Below are 15,461 nucleotides of genomic sequence, written 5' to 3' on the forward strand. Positions count from 1 at the left end.
GCAATTTAATGATTCATTTTCAATCTAATTTAAATTTGATTCTTCAAAATAAAAATGATTCTAATGTTTAAAACTAGCCCTAAGTGACAGTAGCTCCAATCACGGTGCTGTGTTTCCCAGAGCTGATTTTGAGCTTAACTGAATGCAGGAAAAGCACTGAAACCAGTCTGGCTTATATTCAAATGTGAGAGTCTACATAGCCCAGAAGTAGATTGCCAGGTCTGGACTCAGCCTGTTTACAGCACAGCTCTGGCACTTCCTTGCCCTATGAACTTTGGCCAGTTTCTTAACCTTTCTGTGCCTTTGATATTCATCCATAAGAAGGGGATAAGAAATCCTGCCTATTAGGACTGTCAGTAGAATTAAATAAATACACATGAACAAATGCAAAACAAATATTCAATAAATATTGGCTCTAATTTATGGCTCTGAATTCAGGGTAGGAAAACTGATTCGATAATATTAAAAGTTTTATGAAAATTTAGTTTCAGAAACTAGAACTGTTTTAGAATATTCTCAGGTTTGTGAAATAAGTAGCACTGATTATGCTTAAATTGAACCTAAGACTTGGTTGTTATAGATAAAAGAATAGTCACTAGGTTCTTAATTTGAAACTTTTTCCCCATTTAGTTAAAAAAAACCCAAAAGATCAAACCCAGGGTGAAATCTGTCCCTTAGTGCTTAAGATTTCATACTAGTTCTCAATACCAAAAATCAAGAGTAAAAAATTGTGCAAAATGTTTCAGTAAAAACACACAATGAAATACTCTGGAAATGACTGATTCTTAAAAACACCTACAAATATAAGCCAAACAAATGTAAAAAAGTGAAACAAGATGAGCTATTTTTCTGGTCATAAAATATTTATTAAGGTATACTTTAGGGAATATAGTGAATATAAAATTTAGGATCACAATATGAAGCAATTTCAATCCTCTCAAAAAGTCAGCCCAGTCCTCAATGCTCTGCAGATGTAAAACCACTGGTGAGACTCACTAAAAGCAGTTTGATTAGTACAGAAGAGGCTTTTCACATGAACATTTACAACTAGATCATCTGAATACCTCTTTTAAGTGCAAAACCACACCACATTACACTAATGCAGCAACAATGCATTCATATTGTTTTCATTAGTAGTCAGCTTGCATAAAACACCAGAAAAAAGCACAATGGAGCTCACAAAATTGGCTAAAAAAATGAACCTGTCCTGCAAAACACACACTGTAATGGAAGAAGACATTAAAAATGTATTATGCACACTACAGAAGCTGCGTTCATTCCAACAATCTCAAGTGTCACTTCCTTTTCTGAAAATCAAATTACATGAACCAGGCACAACTAATATTTGGGAGGCAGTGTGTAGCTAAAATTTCATTTAACTAATTATTCAATGATTTAAAAAATCCCCATAAATCTTTTCTGTCCTGAGGTAGTTGCAAAATAAATCATAACTTGGATATCAACTAGAGCTGAGGCTTTGACTTTTTACTCATTAAAACTAGTTGTTAAACTGACAAGAACTACCTTTTGATATTTAAAAGACAGTTGAGAAATGGGCCTCTTACTACACACACAAGATGATGGCTACGTAGGAAAGAGGATTAGCTGCTTCAGAACGTGAGAGATATGGTCCACCATTGCTTCCACCCCCCACCCCCACCCCAACCATTTTAGATTCTTTATTGTCCAAAAAGCCACAGGGAGCAACACAGTAGAAGTAGACAGATCATCGTCCTTTGCTGTAGCCAGGGAAGAAAAGGTCAAGTAGAGTCTGCAGAACCTCATTGGGAATCATGATGTAATTCTGGCCAAGATCGTGCCGGCAAGCAGGGCAGGAGAACACTTGAGCCTTAAAGGAGCGCTGTAAGCAATCCTAAGGCAAAACCAAAACCAAAATGAAACAAAATAAAAAAACACCTAATTTCACCTGAGGGTAAAGCACATAGAAAGTACTCAACAACTTAGGCTTTTAAACAGAACTAGAAACTTACTGTTTGGCAACAAGAGAAACATAAAACATGAACAACTGTCAAGGCCTGAATCTGCACTATGAAAATTAACCTACAGACGTGGCTTTAGTTCCACCTCTGACACATACTGTGAAACTTCAGGTAAATGACCACTTTTGTATACATTAATTTCCTCATCCAGTAAAAATGAATGTTAGAATTCTGCATGTTTCCACTAGCCTCACCTTCTAGGTTGGATTTTAATCCTGATCTTTCCTGATAGAGCACAAAAGAAAAACAACTCAGGAATCCCCTGCTTAAAACTAAATTACGTATCTACTTTATGAAGTCAATGTATAATGTGCTTTCCAAAAATATATTTAGCTCTACTTAACTGACTCAAGGTCACATACAAACACTTAGTGGAAGGTCGGTTTCCATTTTACAAAAGAAACTAAAGTTCAGAAGTTAGGTCAGGGCACATAACCACCAATCAGTAGAACAAGATTCCAACCTTGGTTTGACTGAAATTCAAATTCCTTTTACACCACACTGATAAGACAATATTCAACTCCTCTGGGCATGCTGCCAGACAGAATCTGTTCTAGGTTCCCTCAAGTACACGAAATTATTTCAGTTTGCACTATAATATATGAAACATACGTAAGCTGTAACAGAAAATAGCAACAACACATTACTTTCTTCTCTATTTCAACCCCTCCTCAATAATTTCAAACATGATAGAATGTTGAGACTATACAGATTTGAATTACTACAGAATTAAAACATGGATTCACCACCAAGATGTAATTAAACGTTTCCTAACCAGCAAGTTTCCTTATCTATTCTGCTTCATGAAAAAAATGCTTGTTCGCATGCTGAAAAGAGGTTTGGAGGTCAGTGTGCCTTCTGGCCTAACAAGGGAAAATGAGAAAGGAGTTCTACTTACTTTACAGACATTGTGGAGGCAATCTGTTGTCACAGGCTGGTAAACTAGCTCCTGGCAGCAGACACACATAAAAGATTGTTCCAATTTTTTCAGAAAATTCTAGAATGGTACCCAAGGAGAAGAAAAAAAGGTTAGCATTTCATAATATATTAAAAGAATTGCAAATAATTGGGGAAAAAAGTGTCAATCCCATTTAGTATGTTTTCTATTAAGAAAAAAATCAAGTAGTGATTGTAACTAACAAGCAAATGTGTAATAGGAAACTGCAGAAATCCCATCCATAAGATAGACACATTAGTTTTTAAATCTTAGGATTGAGTTGCAAAGGTTGCAAAGTCAGGACATATGGCTTCAAAAAGTAAACTTCATATTCCAGAGATTACTATTTTTCACTTAAAAAAATCATGAACAGCTTGTCTCAGGTCATTACATACAGATCTATTTTCAAAAAGCTCCATGGTATTCTAATATATCTCTATATATTCAATCTTCTTCTCTTAAAAAACTTCAATACTTATTTTTTATGCTAAAAAAGATAAAAGCACTTGGCAATAATACTCTAGTATCTAAGACCCCAAAGAATCAACATATTTATTTACCTAGAATAATTTTCTGTGATATGTTGCCCCAATCCCCAAATCCCATATTTTCCTGGTGCTACTGTTTACTCAAATTGGGACTAAATTACAGAAGGTCGAGCTTTCTAAAGCAAACATGATCAGATGGGTAGTCTATAATCTTCAAAAGCCATTACTGGGTTCCATCTTACCTAAGCTGTTTGTTTAACCTAGAAGGAAAAGTAGTTTTTTGAATAGTCACCAGGATAATCCTCAACTCAGTTATTTTTTGGTAGTAGGGGAGTATATTTTATGTTTGTTCTTTATGTTAATAATAAAAGTAGAATCTACAGGAATTTCAAGTAAAAAAAAACCCCAAAGATTCCATTTCATAGTTATGTCTTGATAATAACTTATTTTTAAGCATGGATTATAAAGCTCAAGTGAATTATCAATGAAGTGTTATTCAACACACTAGAAGAATATACCAGTTAGGGGGAGATGTGGAAAAAACTTAACTTTAATACCAGGTACCTTCTCTCTGACAAACTACTTTGTTAATGACTGATATTTCCCCAGTATCTCCACAGTGCCTGTAATATGAGCATACTTAGTATCAACATTTTGAGTTCCTACAATGTACCAGGCACTCATCTACACAGCAGTAATAAAAAGGCCAAGTCTCTGCTCTCATGGAACTTTATATTCCTTTAGGAGAGCAGATTTTTAAAAACTCAACTTCATATAGTAGTATCTGACGAAACAAGGCAAATTAAAGCAACAGAGTAAGGAGGGTCTATTTTAGAAAGGATAGCCAGGGAAGGCCTCTCTGAGGAGTGTAGTATTTTGCAGAGACTTACAAGATATGAAGGAACAAGCCACATGAAGATACAGAGAGGAGAATTCTAGTCAGAGAGATAGTATATGTGTAAAGGCCTAGGAACAGGAACAGGTTGAGTGTGTTTAAATAGCACAGATGTCACTGTGGCTAAAGCAGTTTGGGCCTGAGAGAGCAGCAAGAGGAGAATGCAGAGGTAGGTAGGGATGGATGCCAGATCATATAGGGCCTTGGGAAGGTGTTTGGATATAAGCATACATATGTAATATATGCATTTATTTAAAAGTCACTGCTGGCCAAAACCTGATTTTTCTGGCTTACTAAATGTGTTCCTGGTTTATCTGAAAAGAATGGGCATGAAACCTACGCAGGGCAATAGTACATAAATGTTCAGAGTAACCACTAGCAGCAAGGTCACAGTCACCTGACCTAGGTATAGGTATGTAAGACCCTGCCACCAGGGGCAGGATTTTTATTGTTTTTGTTTGATTGAGAACTGTCAATTGGTGACTTTCACATAAAAGTTAAATTGAAAGAAGAGGTTGAAAAGTACACTTGATTTGCACATACCTACCGAGTCTTGCAGGATTTGACCACTTCAATAATTTGTTAAAAATGATAAACAGGATATATGAAAAGCCACAGATTGAAGCCTAATACACATGTCCAACCCAGACAACAGACGTGCAAAAGAGAACTTCCATGTGCACTCAGGTGGTATTATCCTTCACCTGTATCTGCTACTTTGTCTTCTGCCCACTCACAGCTGGAACTCACCTGAGTTATCACTAACCAGCTGTATCCTCTCCAACCAGAAAATAATCAGACCATGACCAACAACTGCTTGCTGTTTCTTACTTGCTCTAAGTGAAAAGGAATCTGACGTACCAGAGTCAGACTCTCCATATGCCTGGTTCTCTCTTGGCTAAAAAGCAAGTAACACTTCTCACAGAGCTAACTCACTTTTCTCTGTCCTCCAAACATGTAAGTCTCATTCTACCCAAGGACAATGCAAAATATCACATTTATAGACGAAACAAAGAAAAAAAAAACCTCCAGTATCAATCCAAAGGGTATCTGATAAACCTCATTCATTTCTAAGTCTACAAACTGTATCAGGAAGATGTTTCCATAATGATGACTATTTGTCAAACAAAAAGCAACACAAAAACTATGAGAGTTCCCTCTAAATCCACATAAAAGGGGCATATAGATATGCATTAACCCCATTTCAGACACACAAGAAGTTCTGGCCAATGTGCTCAGAAAAATGAAGAAAACATTGGAAGGAAGAAATTACTAAAAAATGACAAAGTGGAATTTCAAGAGAGGATACTAGAGGCTCACCCACAACAGCAGCTTTTCTTTTTGAAGGAAAGAAAGCAGAAGAGTAACGATATTACACATGACAAGGGGCTAATATCTAAGAAAACAGAAGAATTAAATTTATAAGCAAAATTAGAGACAATAAGAACAGTGAGCAAAGAATGAACAATTTACATTTGAAACCCCTACCTTTTGGGATTTGATAAGAAAGCTTCATTGCAAAACACAGCTTAACACAAAACCCAGATGTCAGTTAACCTTGAAATTCCTTTTCATTTTAAAATTTTATCATTACCAAAAAAAAAAAAAAAAAATGGAAAAAAAATCCAAAACATGAAATACTTAAATAAATGCTGGTTTATTTTACTCCTAGGTTGAACGTGCGGGCATTGAAAATTATGCTGAATTGCTTAAGACTTGTTCTATCAGGTAACTTTGAGCTGTAACAAAACTTTCCTGATGAGTTTCAGATTAAACTGAATGTGTTCCACAACTGAAAATTCTTCCTATGAACAGCAACTCACCATAAATTATCAAGTTCAAGCACAGAGAGGTCAAAAAACCAACATCTAAGAGGACTAAAATCAATTTAAAAGCATCAAGTGCTGCCTCATTTCTGAAAGGTGGCCGTACTGGGTGAGAAGATTGGATAAAAGGATCAAGTTTTAACTCACTTGTGAAAATGATAATTCATAGGGAAAATATTTTTCATCATTTGTTAATATTAGAAACTTATTAAAAAAATATTTACATACTGGTCCTTCCACAAGAGATGCAAGAACTTCATCCCATAGCTTCTGGTTTTGATGATCTTCTCTGATTAGATGTTGTTGTTGAGGGGTTAGTTGGAAAGCCTCAACTGCTTCTCCTGAATCTGATGCTTTCAGTACTTTGGAGGCACTTGGACAATCATCTAGATTTATTTAAAAATACATCAGCACACTACAAGTGGTTCTAAGCAGAACTATGAAACGAAAGAGTAAACTGGCACCAATTACGTTTAGCATGAAGATAACCAGGGTAGAGCAGCATTTAACTTTCCCATATAGTTTAGGATACTTTGTTTAGGCTCTGACACTATTAAGATATACAAAAAGCTCACCCCACCCCACCCCCACCAAAAAAAAAATCCCTTCATTTTTCTTTTAATTTCTTATGAGTTTTCTCTTTATTAGAAACTATGTTATTCAGATTTATGTCCTGCAATCATTACCTACCATCTGTAGATGGCCTTTTTGAGGCTCCACTGGCCTTCTTTGACTGTCCTTTAGTCTTCTTCCCTTCCTTATCTGAAGGGTAACCTACTGGATACTGACGAGGGAAAAAAGTACAATGTAGATTTAAGCTTCATAGAGAAGAGGGGTTCTAGATCCTTGTCAGAAATTTAAAAAGGGGAATGGGGAGGAATCTATACTTTCCCTAAATTGAAAAGATTTATATAAAGGACACAGACGTTTAAAGAAACAGAATTCAAAGGACAGAAGACTATTAAAAATCCCCAATTCAGTGTAAAACCATGTAGCTTTGACTGTTAAAGATATTCCATTTAATAATGTGATGATCTTAGTTTCAGATCAAAAAGAAGAAAGAACTTTTTAGGAGTTGTGACTAGGGGGCTTAAAAAGTTTGAGGAAGAAAGGAAAGTAGAATTAGATATGAAGGTAAGTGAAGATCAACCAAAGAGCACAATAGATGATACTCATATAGTTGGGGTTACACTAAGTTATGGAGCCAATCTTAAAAACAAAATACCCCATGAAGGGCCAAATTTCTATCTCGCCAAATTAAGAGGCAGGGGTGGGGTGGGGCGGGAGAGCTTTTAGAAGACCTAAAGCCACTAAATTACTGAATTCTTTATCAACCAAAAGGTTAGACTTTAAGGAATAAATTCTACCCTATTACCCTTGTGTTTTATTGGCTATGCTTTCTTTTGGACATGCTTTGTGATAACACTCATATTTAAAGCTCAATATGTTATACAGCCCTCATCAATGATATTAACTCATCATAGCTGACTGGCTTATATGCTTTGTTCTGCTCAACTGTTTCAAATTTAACCTATCTAGAACACTGCTCTGCTGAACAGTAGACCTGAAAAAAAAATCCTTTGAAAATGGATTTAACAATAGGTTTTAAAAATATTTAGTTATAAAAGGAATTATTTTGGCAGTTATTTTAGCAGCTGATGGGTCTCATTTAAACAATTCTATGAGTTTAAAAAGAAAACAAAAACAGAAACAGACTTGCACTAGAAGAGACACACTCACCTGCCTGGGTGGTCAGACACTTGCCCATAGTTCAGCCCCTACACATGCAGTGTGGGCAGAGCCAGGGGAAATGACAAAGCTGGTAGTCTTTACGAGAAGCACAGCGATGGGGAATGATGGAGGATGAACTCAAACCATGCTCTGAAGTCAGTGTCAGGGACAAAGTCTAGGGTGTATAGGCAGTGGAGGGGAAATGTAGCCATACCATCCATTATGCACAAAAAACCAACAAAGTCTTATATGGGTTAACAGCTGAGCATGGGCAAAGGGAAAAAAAAAAGGCAAAGCACTAAAGGTGGTGACAGGACAAGGAAGCAGCTTTGAGGGGGAAGAGAGAAAAGGGGTGAGGAAAAGTGAGAAGGGTAGAAAGCAGACCACTCTTATAAGCCACCTCCCCCCTTCCCCTACCAGAGACACACCCCCTGTGCCCTCTAGGATAAACTTCCCTTCTCAAGGCGTCTTATATCTAAATTTTAGGTATCCCTTTCCCTCATACTTCAAGTCCAGATTGAATTGGAAATACAGCTGACCCTTGAACAACACAGGGGGTTAGGGCGGGGCCAATCCTCTCAAGTTGAAAATTCCTGTGTAACTTATAGTTGGCCCTCCGCATCTGCAGATTCAACCAACCACAGATATGTACTGAAATGCTTGCTATTGAAAAAAATCCGTGTATAACTGGACCCATGTAGTTCAAACCCATGGTGTTCGAGGGTCAACTGCACTTTACATTTCATCGTCAAGCCCAGCTTTCCCCAAGCACAATTCTTGGTCTTAGGGCAGTTTGACACCTAGGATGCTACTTTTTTACTTCTTTTCCTTCCATATACTTGCATGATCTCATTCCTCACCCCTTACAGTCCACTGACCAACTGCTGTGGGTTATATCCAGTGTTAAGGCACATAGATAGTACAGAGGCATACATTTTTATGAAAATACAAGTAGCCTAGACAAATGTAATCTAACCTGCAAACGTAGACATAGTCTCCTTGACCGCTCTATTCCTTCTGAGGTCCAAGGAGCAGGTTCAACATCATCTCTCCTTAAAAGATAGCGCCAAACCAAGAATCCATGGCTTGATGAAATCTCTGGCCAGTATTTCACCACCTAAATCATAATATTTCAGTACTAGTTTGAAATGTAAAGTTTAGACTTATTCATAATGTCATAATAGCGTTTTAAGTAAACTTGGCAGAACTAAATGCAACTTTGAAAGATACTTGCTCTGCTGTAATAGTAAGTAAAAAATATGCACTTAAATATCGTTTTGACCTTATTTCCTAATTATGATAATTCCCTTAAGTATAGATTGCTATAAATTTGAAGTAGCAGCAAGATTATGCTCATTAATTAATAGAATTTTGCATAATAGATAAAAATGGTGGCAGTAGATGTCTTCATTTTTAAAACAAAGAATGCAACCTATTTTCAAAATTATGATGTGCTCCGCTTCGAAAAATCTATTACAATTAGAATCATTCTGGAAGATATAAGAATCAATGTCTACAACGGCCAAGTTATTTGAACAGTTTTATCATAAGAGAATATATACTTGTAAAAAAACTTAACCCAAAATATAACGCTGCCTTTAGGGACTTTGGATAAGCCTTAAAAGACAAGTGTCAAAATTAAGAGCTCGTTTTGTACATGTTGTATTTCCAGAAAAAGTAGAAAGACCAACTAAGATGGTCTGTTGTTTCCTTTAGCCCACCCACAGTAGAGCAGTTCCCTGTGGCAACCCTGTCTTGAAAGCCCAGGAAGAATGACTAACAAGATGTCATGCCAGATAGAGCACCTTATAAATGCCATCATATCTGTTGCCTTCTTCAGGAGCATATTTGCTGATCTTCCTCCCTTTAAAACTGCGTATCACTCTGACTGGCTTACCAGCTCTCCAATTCCGAGACTCTGCTCCAATTTTATCATCCAATGGAGCATCACAGTTTAGGGCCAATGCCCTAAAAAATAAAACAAAGTCTTTATACCAAGTAATCTTTCTTCAAGTATATAATCGCATCATTAGCTCAATTAAAAGGTGAATTATGCCTTACCTGATGGTTAAGATTCTATGATTCTTTCCATATTATTCCAGATAATAGGATTATGCTTTCCCCCACCAGCAGAGAAGACAAATCAGTTTTCTGATGTCACCCCCAAGCCAGGGGATTGGTTCTCAGATAGCCTGTAGGGTTCTTCTGAAAGTAATAACATCTGTGCCACGTATAATAGAAAACAACTAGAAATACATGGAATTTGCTTTAAATAACGTTTGTTGAGGGAAGGGAGAAAGTTGGAAAACTAAAGCAAGTGATTGTTGTAATAGTTATTTTTGATAAGGGAATGAGGTAAATTGCTGGAAAAATGTAGAAAGAAATCCAGAAAAATAAATTTGTCAGCAAGGTATGAATGACCTTCCTAGGTCTACTTTCCACATTCCAGACAATAGAGATTCCTTAAGTTTAGAAGATAATAAGAACAAGTTTAATATGAGAATATCCTTTAAAGACTTCCAGTAAAAAGGTAAGTTTAAATAAAACTGAAGCATTCAAATACCTGTGCTAAATCATGACAATAAAGATTTTTGGCTGCTCAAGATCACTACATTTTACTGACGACACATGAACAAGGAGGAACACTGAGCTGGAAACAGCACTGGATTTAGCTGAAGCTTCCTTAGTATGTGTACTCACCTAGTAGTAATTAATCAGTAAGGTTAATAGACGTTAGAAGACCTTCCTTGGGGAAACTTAGTCCTGCTCCCCAAAAGACAAACTAGAATGTATTTAAAGTTAGTATTTTTCCTCTAAGACACCTATATCCTAAGTGAAAAGAATCCACTAAGAACATTTAAGGTTAAAAAAAAGATACCCTCCCCTCAAATCTGGTAAAATCAGATATGATACAACATGCTTTTTCAGGGTATAGTTCTTTTTATGCAAGCTCAAAAACAAACAAAAAAAACCCCAAACAAACAAATGACCTTAAGACTAAATGACTAATCTACTATAATCTTTCTATCATAGTTAAAGTAAATGAACTTAAGTGTTTTGTTAAAAATTTTTTTTAATAGACGTGGTCAAAGAGTTAAAGGTCACCAAGTTATCTTTTTTATCTCAAATGGGAGATGCATTAAAACTCTGAGGTAGAAGAAAATGTAGCCATCAATTCTAGGGCTGGTATTATTTATGGAATACCTATTGAGATACATATACTTCATCCTCTTAAAGAGCTAAAGAAAGAGATATGTACTATCTTCACATTAATGAGTGGAATGCTTTGGTGCTCACAGGTACCTTCCATCATAATGACTGCACCATTAACTGGAATTATTAACTCACTTCTAGTTTCACATAAGTATGCAGTCTGTTCAAGTTTGTGTAAAGAGTCTAAGAGGATGAAACTAGGCAAAACAACAAGGCTTTTCCATTACTCTATCCACAGCTCAATCGATTGCCTCTAACCGCCCTGATAAAGGATGGCCAGGTTACCTGCTGCCCTCTTCAGTTTCATAAAGTGGAAGAGCTGAGAAGAAACAGGAACAAACTTCTCAAAAGCAAAAAGCAGGTATCAAACTACCTCTTAGTAGAGAAACAAAAAAGGAATTAGACCATATACACGTCAGGAAAGAGTATACTATGGGTCAGAGCTTTCACCTCAGCTTTCGTGTTTATAAAACATATAGGTACCTTTGCCTAAGAGGCCTTTACAATCACAAGGTGTACTCACAGCTTAATGTATAAATTACCTGAAGGAATGTTAGAGTCTCTGTGATAAGTCAATCCTAAATTGTTTTGAGTTTCTATTTCATTTTCACTACCTTCCTTATTAATATATACATTTTTACTACTTGTCAATTATTTTCTGAGATTGTGACATATGATAAACAGGGTATATTTATTAGATTCTTCAAAAGCTTGACAGGAATCTATCATGTACATTACAAGTGCAGGTAGTTACAAAGGAAGTTTCATTCAAGCCAAATAATCTTATTATTAAAGGGAAAGTATAATTTTCAGATTTGACAACATGAAAAAGCCCTTTTGCAAATTCAAGATACATTTTCATTGACAATACACATCGAAATATTTGTAATTCCTTTTAAGATCATTCTTCCTAAAGAGTTGCTTTCTTGTTAGAAAAAGACTGCGTAGGGGCTGGACTCCTACCTCAGCAATGTTTTCACCAGCAAATCTGACCTGTCTCCTCTGCTGGTTCAATAAAATAATCCTACTGTCAGAAATAATATAGAAGGAAGACATAAAAACAGATTCTATGTAACTTGGTATGCAACAAAGTCTTGAAATCATAAAGTATATTCTTTACTTCACGTGGTAATCAGAAATTAAGGACACACTACTTAAAACTGAGTGATTTAGACTCAGGAAAGCGAAAAATACTCACTTTTACTCAATATTCCACAAAATACCCTTAATAATAGGATACAAAAAATTTCAACTTCATGATCACAAAATTATCAGTATGACAAGTTATAATGTGGTCATTGATATCTGATGGTTTGGGTTACTTAATTATTGGTATTAGCATGCCATTTACGAAATAAAACATTTTGAAGTTATTAAATTTTCTATTCCCATGGAAGCTGGAATATCATGAATATTTCTATAGAATAAAGTCAGCACAAGGTGGCTCTTTTGTACCTAAACATTCTCTTTTTTAACAGTTAAAAGACATTTTATCATAAATCCTAAAAGCACCTTGTGTAGTTCTGATTAAGTTATCTGATGTTTCACTTATGCACATAAATGTGGCTCCCAAACATAACCCTATTTCACATTAGTCTCCTCTAAAAAGAAGTTTGTCACTTTAAAAGATAAATCTGTGTTTAGTAGAACATAACTTTGACCTATGTGGTAGTAGATAAGCCACCTTGTCCTCAATTTCATTAAATTATATAGGTTCCTTTCCTTTAAAGGTTTCAACATGTTTCCAAATGCAAAGCACATGTATTAAGACTGGGAATTATGTCATTTAAAAAAATGATACTAAGAAATAAGTTAGGAAGCTTATAAGTAATTATATACTAATCAGGTAATAGGATTTGTATTTTAGCTATATTAACTCACAATTTAAGATTCTCCTCTACAGTGTAAGTTATAAATTATAGTCCTATAATCCAACTTTTACACAAAGCCCAAATTCTAAACAGTCTTTACAAACTAACAATATAGAGTACCTGTTCATGTTTGTTAATGTTTGATCAGCCGATGGTGCACCAATTCTTTTATTACCAGCAAGATTTTTACCACCACTCCCAGTGTATGTGAATTCATCACCTCGGTCCTGCAGGAGAACATTTTTGGCATTAAAACACCTAAAGCCAGGTATAATTCACCAATTCTTGTTTCAGAGTCAGAACTTTTGGTTCGGATGTTATAAGTTGACATGTTCTCTCAAGGTATCTACCAAAGTAAGGCAAAATTCAAATGCAATCTTGTGTGTAATATACCTTCAAGCTGTATCACTTGATCTAAAGATTTCAGTTTAAGGTTATAGCTTCCAACACCTCCAAACATAGCTATTCTTATACAAATAATTTATAGAATGTTACAAAATAAGGTCTTATGGGTTGGGAATATTGTTTAATTTAATTCAATGTTATTAAAATCAACTTATCAATATTAATTTGTAGGTTCTTTACAGGGCACCATTTTAATAAATACTCCAAAACTGATTTCCCAACAGCAATCTATACCATATCCAAGGCTTACTGTTTTTTTTTTTAAACATCTTTATTGGAGTATAATTGCTTTACAATGGTATGTTAGTTTCTGCTTTATAACAAAGTGAATCACCATATCCAAGTTTGCTGCTAAATTTCAAACTTAAAAATCGTAACAGCATTGTAAGTTCCCCACATTTTACAGTCTATGGGTTTACTCAAATTATATTGGCATAAAACAATTACCTACCATTAAGAAGAAAGTTAGAAAAGAATTTGGATACTAAAAGTTGTATAGCATCTACTAAATGTGAAAAAAACACGCCCAAAGAAGATATTAAAAACTAGCTCCACGAGTATTTTTATAGTAGCTACAAATTTATATCGCTATTGTTTTTGCCTGATTCAGTACTTAAACCGAGGAAAGTAACTATCAGTATGTAAATTAATTCTACTAATACTATCTCAATAGTGGTTCTTCTTCAATGCAAGATTATTTTAACTAGTTCAGACTGAACTTAAGATAATGAAGTTTTCTCTACTTAATTCTTGTTTGTAATAAAGGTCAATTATTTTGCATCTAGTTTTTCCTTTGATTAAAAGTCATAACTAAAATCTCATGGTTTTAAGTGTTTCTATATGTCCTAAAACCTTCATTCAATTCACTTTGTTGACCCAAAATTGAGGTCTATATTTTGAAGAATAAGGTGTTAAGGAATTTCATCTTCAGTGTATACTCCATTTGAAGGAATTCTAATAAATAAGTACATCTAAAATAGTCCAGAATACTTCTTAAATTGATCAGATACAGTCTTCCAAATGGTATCTGGATTGACTTCACAATGCTCATATTTATAACCCTGTCGACTTTTAAAGTTATAACTGTGGTAGTGCTATAAAGGAAAAAGTAGTGTGAACTAGGTAGGAGAGAGCTTAATAGGGACAACATAAGTTCAACAGTGTTTGAAACATAAGAACAAAAACATTTCTGATTATTCTTCAAGCAGCAAATAATCATGTAAAAATAGTTAAATTCTATGTCATTAACTCATCTATACTTGAATTCATCATTATACCATGAAAGCACGCAGATGAAACAGACTGGGAGAAAATACCTCCAAACTACACATCCAATGAACAGTAAAAACAAACAAAACCCACAACCCAATTAGAAAATGGGCAAAAGACCTGAAGAGCTACACCACCCAAGAGGATATACACATAACAAATAAATAAATCATGTCCAACACTCTTAGCCATTAGGGAAATGTCAATTAAAAATACAATGAGCTATAAGTACATACCTATCAGAATGGCTAAAAGAAAGCAACAACACAATGCTGGTGAGGATGCAGAGAAACTGAATCACTCATACACTGCTGATAAGAACAAGAAGTAGTACAGTCACTCTGGAAAATACTTCAGCAGTTTCTTTTTTTCCATCTTTTTTTTCTTTTTTTGTCAGTTTCTTAAAGAACTAATCATGCAACTACCATACAACCCAGCAATTACACTTCTGGGCATTTATCCCAAAGAAATGAACACTCATATTTACAAAAAAACCTGTCACAATTTTAAATGCAGCATTATTTGCTGGAAATACCTGTCACAATTTTTAATGCAGCATTATTTGCTGGAAATAACCAAGATGTTCTTCAATGGGTGAATGGTTGTACTGTGGTACACCTATATCCATGGAACACTACTCAGCAATAAAAAGGAATGAACTATTGACACATGCCACAATTTGAGGATTATGCTGAGTGAAAAAAACCCAATCCCAAAGGTTATACACTATACGATTCCATTTATAAAAATTTTTGAAGTGACAAAATTATAGAAACAGAGAACAGATTGGTGGTTGTCTGGGGTTAAGGGGGTTTGGGGGAACAGA

At 35.2% G+C, this 15,461-nt stretch overlaps 1 protein-coding gene across 2 annotated transcripts in view; it reads right to left on the reverse strand.

The window, feature by feature from the left end:
- Nucleotides 1-822: 822 nt before the first annotated feature.
- UHRF2 (ubiquitin like with PHD and ring finger domains 2) overlaps nucleotides 823-15,461 on the reverse strand; it is a 75,382-nt gene continuing 60,743 nt past the window's right edge. For both annotated transcript variants that reach the window (XM_059924754.1, XM_059924753.1), the window contains 7 exons: nucleotides 13,082-13,188; nucleotides 9,683-9,845; nucleotides 8,854-8,994; nucleotides 6,837-6,930; nucleotides 6,375-6,532; nucleotides 2,899-2,997; nucleotides 823-1,873 (listed from right to left, as the gene is read on the reverse strand). In XM_059924754.1, coding sequence (XP_059780737.1) covers nucleotides 1,727-1,873; nucleotides 2,899-2,997; nucleotides 6,375-6,532; nucleotides 6,837-6,930; nucleotides 8,854-8,994; nucleotides 9,683-9,845; nucleotides 13,082-13,188 — 909 coding nt within the window. In that variant the 3' untranslated portion in view covers nucleotides 823-1,726. The remainder of the gene's footprint in view (nucleotides 1,874-2,898; nucleotides 2,998-6,374; nucleotides 6,533-6,836; nucleotides 6,931-8,853; nucleotides 8,995-9,682; nucleotides 9,846-13,081; nucleotides 13,189-15,461) is intronic.

Source organism: Balaenoptera ricei, chromosome 6 (genome assembly GCF_028023285.1).
Source record: "Balaenoptera ricei isolate mBalRic1 chromosome 6, mBalRic1.hap2, whole genome shotgun sequence".
NCBI lineage: Eukaryota > Metazoa > Chordata > Mammalia > Artiodactyla > Balaenopteridae > Balaenoptera > Balaenoptera ricei.